Source organism: Penaeus chinensis, chromosome 8, assembly GCF_019202785.1.
Source record: "Penaeus chinensis breed Huanghai No. 1 chromosome 8, ASM1920278v2, whole genome shotgun sequence".
Lineage (NCBI taxonomy): Eukaryota > Metazoa > Arthropoda > Malacostraca > Decapoda > Penaeidae > Penaeus > Penaeus chinensis.
The window spans coordinates 40221892-40226891 of NC_061826.1; the positions used below are offsets into that span (position 1 = coordinate 40221892).

Sequence of the window (5000 nt, forward strand, 5' to 3'; positions counted from 1 at the left end):
GGATGGGAGAGGGAGGAGGGTGAAGGAGGAGGGAGAAGGAGGAACAAGAAGAGAGAGGATAAAGTCGAAAAAAAAAAAAAAAAAAAAAAATATATATATATATATATATATATATAAATATATAAATATATATATATATATATATATATATATATATATATATATATATATATATTAAGGGGAGAAGAGAAGAGAAGATGACAGCCCATCACAAGCCTAGAAATATCACATAAAGTTTTATCGACATCAATTAGCCAGGGAGAAAGAGCGCAGCGAGTATTATTGCCAGATATCGTTATCAGCTGTTTATCAAATAAGCCCGGAAGCCGAAGCCGAAGCCACATGCCAGTCGAGGAAAGACACATTAATGGAAACGCAAAAGGGGGATGGCAAGGACATTCGAGCGAGAAATTATGCGGGAGGAATTAGAAAAAAAAAAAAAAAGAGAGAAAGAAGACGAACGGGAGAAGAAGATGCGCAAAGAAGAAGGAAACATAGAGGAAAAAAGAGAATAGCTGAATAAAGCCGCGAGAGAGTGTGAGAGCGGAGCAGCGCGGGCAAAAGGGTGAGGAGTTGAACGGTACCTTGAGAGAGAGAAGAAGAAGTGTAACGCTGACACTTAAGGACGCACGTCACGTCTGCAATGACAACAACATCATGACCAACATTGAAACAAGGTCTGGGGATTGCATTTGCATGTGTTGCATAGGCAGACAGGCACAAAGACAGCCGGCAAAGCAAAGAAAAACCGCACGTATACACAGTCAAGGATACACACGCGCGTGCATACACACCTTATGAACACATAACACAACTTTTGAACACCTTTGAACAACACACAACAACCGAGACAACGAACCTGAAAGGAAAGCACATCGGCCGAACAACATTCAAACACAAACAGACAAGCACACAAACAAAAGAATTAAAAAAACACACAGCTTGTGCGACAAACACACAAACCACGAGACGAAGAACACAACTAGATGCTTCTATATACAACAGAAACCAGAAACGAGAAGACAACCACCACACACAAATATAGACAACACCAAAGTCGGCTTCACACATTCATTTCCTCCCTCCCTCCTTCGCTCCCTCCCTCCTTCGCTCCCTCCCTCCTTCGCTCCCTCCCTTCTTCGCTCCCTCCGTCCTTTGCCCCCTCCCTTCCTAACTCCCTCCCTCCTGAGCTGCCTCCCTCCTTCGCTCCCTCCCTCCTTCGCTCCCTCCGTCCTGAGCTGCCTCCCTCCTTCGCTCCCTCCCTCCCTAACTCCCTCCTTCGCTCCCTCCCCAAGTCCCTCCCTCCTTCTCTCCCTCCGTAATTCCCTCATTTTCCTCTCCTTCCCTCCTCCTTTTCTTCTTTCTTTTTTCCTCTCTCTTTACCCTTCCCCTTCCTTTTTCTCCTTAATTCCACCTCTCATCACCCTATACCTTTTCTTTCCACCTTTCTCATCCTCCTCCCTCTCTCCCTCACACCCTCCCTACCTCCACTTCCCTCTCCCCCCTCCCTCCCTCCCTCCCCCAATTCCCCCCTTTCTCCCTTCTTCCCTTCCTCCTCCACTTCCCCCTCCCTCTCTCCTTCCTTCCTCCCCTCCCTCCTCCCTTCCCCCTTCTTCCCCCGCTAGTCTAAGGTAACGAGCAGCCTGACCATAACAGGGATTCATGACGCCTGAAGGAAGGGGTGGGGGAGGAGGAGGAGGAGGAGGAGGAGGAGGAGGAGGAGGAGGAGGAGGAGGAGGAGGAGGAGGAGGAGGAGGAGGAGAGGAAGAGACAAACAGAGACAGAGACACAGACAGAGACAGAGAGAGACAGAGATAGAGATAAATAGAAAGAGAGAAAGAGAGAGAGAGAGAGAGAGAGAAAGAGAAAAAGAGAAAAAGAGAAAAAGAGAAAAAGAGAAAAAGAGAGAAAGAGAAAGAGAGAAATAGAGAGAAAGAGAGAGAAAGAAATAGAGAAAGAGAGAAAGAGAGAAAGAGAAGGAGCACAAGTGGAGGTGGACGAGTGGAATAAGAGGAGGAGGAGGAGGGGGGGGGGTGATTCTTCTTATCCCTCCCCCTTCTTTCCCCAGACACGTTCGAGGGTTTGCGAGGCTGTGGGAACACGTGTGATGAAATCTGTGACGCGGTATTCAGCGGGAAGAAGGAAACAAGAAAAAAAGGATAAAAAGAAGTGGGAAAAGGTGGAAAAGTGGGAGGGGGAGGGGGTGGGTGGGAGGTGAGAGGAGGAGGGAAGGAGGGAAGGAGGGAAGGAGGGAAGGAGGGAGGAGGGGGAGGGGAGAGGAGGGAAGGAGGGAGGAGGGAGGCGAGAGGTGGGAAGGAGGTGGGAGGAGGGAGGAATTGGGGGGAAGGAAGGAAGGAAGGAAGGAAGGAGGGAAAGAGGGAGGAGGGAGGCGAGAGGTGGGAAGGAGGTGGGAGGAGGGAGGAATTGGGGGGATGTGGATGAGGATGAGGGTGAGGAGGAGTAGATGAAGAAAAAGAAAGAGGAGGAGGTGAAGGAGGAGGAGCAGAAGAAGGAGGAGGAGAAAGAGGAGGAGGAGGAGTAGGACGAGGAAGAGGAAGAGCAGGAAGAGAAGGAGGAGGAGGAGGAGGAGGAGAAGTAGGAAAAGCAGGAACAGGAATAACGAGATAGAAAAAGAGAAAGAAGAAATAAAATTAAAAGAGGAGGAATAAGGGAGGAGGAAAAGAAGGAGGAAAAGGACAATAATAACGAGGAACAGGAAGAGGAAAAGCGGTAAAGAACGTCAAAATATCCATAATGACAAACGTGACCAAAATCACACACTTGATCAGCTTAAAAAAAAAAAAAAAAATGTTATATACAAAATTCCAATCTCTGGGACTGCGAAGCCGAAAGTCACTCCGTTATTCAATATTCTCTCATTCCACTTGTTATTTTTTTCTCTTTCTCTCTCTGTCTCTTTTCCTTTACTTATTTTTTTCTTATTCTCTTCCTTCGCGACAAGGAATAGACAGTGATAGACGTTGTATAGTGATTATTTCGTGTCTTCTCATTCATTTTATTTCAACCATTATTTTTTTCTTTCATAATTCCATAATTATCTTTATATCATTTCCCGTCGGCTTCCGTTACAACACTTTCATTCTCTCTCAATTCGTCTGTTTCCTTTCCTCCCTTCATTCATCGATCCTTTCCATTCCTCTATTCGTCTCTCGTTTTCATTCCTCCTTCGATTCGTCTCTCGTTTTCTCTTCTCCAATTCGTTTTTCGTTTTTATACCTCCCTTAATTAGTCTCTCGATTTCACTTCTCCCTCAATTCGTCTCTCGTTTTCACTTCTCCCTCAATTCATCTCTTCTTTCCATTCCTCTATTCGTATCTCGTTTTCACTTTTCCCTCAATTCATCTCTCCTTTCCATTCCTCTATTCGTCTCTCGTTTTCACTTTTCCCTCAATTCATCTCTCCTTTCCATTCCTCTATTCGTCTTTCGTTTTCACTTTTCCAATTCATCTCTCCTTTCCATTCCTCTATTCGTCTCTCGTTTTCACTTTTCCCTCAATTCATCTCTCCTTTCCATTCCTCTATTCGTCTCTCGTTTCCATTCCTCCCTCACTTCATCTCTCCTTTCCATTCCTCAATTCGCCTCTCGTTTTCTTGTTCCATTCCCCGTTTTCGCACTTCTTCGCTCACCTTTTTTTCCCCAGGCATTCTTAAAATTCCACCGTGAGCGCCGTCGGTCTCAACATGGCGGAAGGAACAATGCAGTCAAACCTGAATGTTGCACGTTTTCATAACCTCGAACGCGGATGTGGGTGTGGGTAAATACAGCGCGTGCGCGTCTGAGTCTGTGCATAGGCAAGGTGCTTGTGATTGTTAAAAATGATTATTACTATAACAACTGCAACACTAATGACAAAAAATAATAAAAATGAATATCATAAAGATGATGATACCGATAATAATGATGACGTGGAGAAGGATATCAATTCGAACATTAAGAAAAAAACAATGATAACAAAATTATATTAATCATGATGATAAATGATGATGTGATGATATTGATGAAGATACCAAACATGGCTCTAGTGAATTTCTTTATAATAATAATCAAATACCATCAATAAAAATAATTCAAAATATTACAAAATAAATATATAGTGCAATCATCATCAAAATCATTTCAAGTCTAATCATCGATTATATCTTTAAAAATATATAAAACGGCACACGCGCGCTGTACGAATCAATATGCAGCGCTGGTTACCAATCCAATAGAAGTCATGTAAAAATAGATATAATACCATAAACCACTGTTGGTGAGGGACGCCCAACATGCCCCACAAAGTGCACACAGGATCAGAAGCCATACGAGTGGGCATCCAGCATATCGCACTGAATACCCAGGCGCGATACAAAATCCAGGCTTGTCCCGCGCGCATGGCCACACGGGAAAAGAAAAAATAAAGTGTTCTGACAATCGTTTGCCACAACACCAACGCAAAGAAACGCCGAGAGGGAGAAAACAAAAAACAAAAAAACACATGACACAGGACACATGGCACCGAACACGTGGTCGCAGGTGCCGCCAACGAAGTGCCATACCTGTAGCCACTGAGGTAATCGGACTCCCATCCTTCATGCTTGGCCCGTTCCTGGTACTGAAAGCTGTGTGGTTGGAGCCGTGTGTTACTGGTTGTGCTTGTTGTTAAGTGGGTTGTGATGATGAGTGCAAGGGCGGTGATGATGCTCTGCCGTGACTGATTATTATCCCAAAAGCTTGTAATTTGTGCCCCTTCAAGGATTAATTAAAAGGCTTGTAATCAGTGCCCTTGATGGGATTAATAGACTGGTTGTCTATCTGTCTCCAGGTGTCGGTCTTTTCTAAGACTTGTCTCTTTTTTTTGTAATTCTTGTGTACATTTGGTCTTAGTATTTACATATTCATTTTGTTTTATCTATTTGCCTGATATCTGTTTTGTTAATGTTTTGGGTCGATATACGTATTCGTATTATCTGAACGTATATCAATCACAATTATTTAG

At 44.2% G+C, this 5000-nt stretch overlaps 1 protein-coding gene across 5 annotated transcripts in view; it reads right to left on the minus strand.

Annotated features, from left to right (window-relative positions):
• Positions 1-5000, minus strand: part of LOC125028077 (epidermal growth factor receptor kinase substrate 8-like protein 2) — an 80912-nt gene that overhangs the window by 62128 nt on the left and 13784 nt on the right. For 3 of the 5 annotated variants that reach the window (XM_047617381.1, XM_047617380.1, XM_047617384.1), the window contains exon 3: positions 4561-4623. The exons of 1 other annotated variant lie outside the window; for it this stretch is intronic. In XM_047617381.1, coding sequence (XP_047473337.1) covers positions 4561-4623 — 63 coding nt within the window. Of the gene's footprint in view, positions 1-584; positions 639-4560; positions 4624-5000 lie in introns of all 5 variants that reach the window. One more of the 5 variants, XM_047617385.1, reaches the window with a different exon arrangement.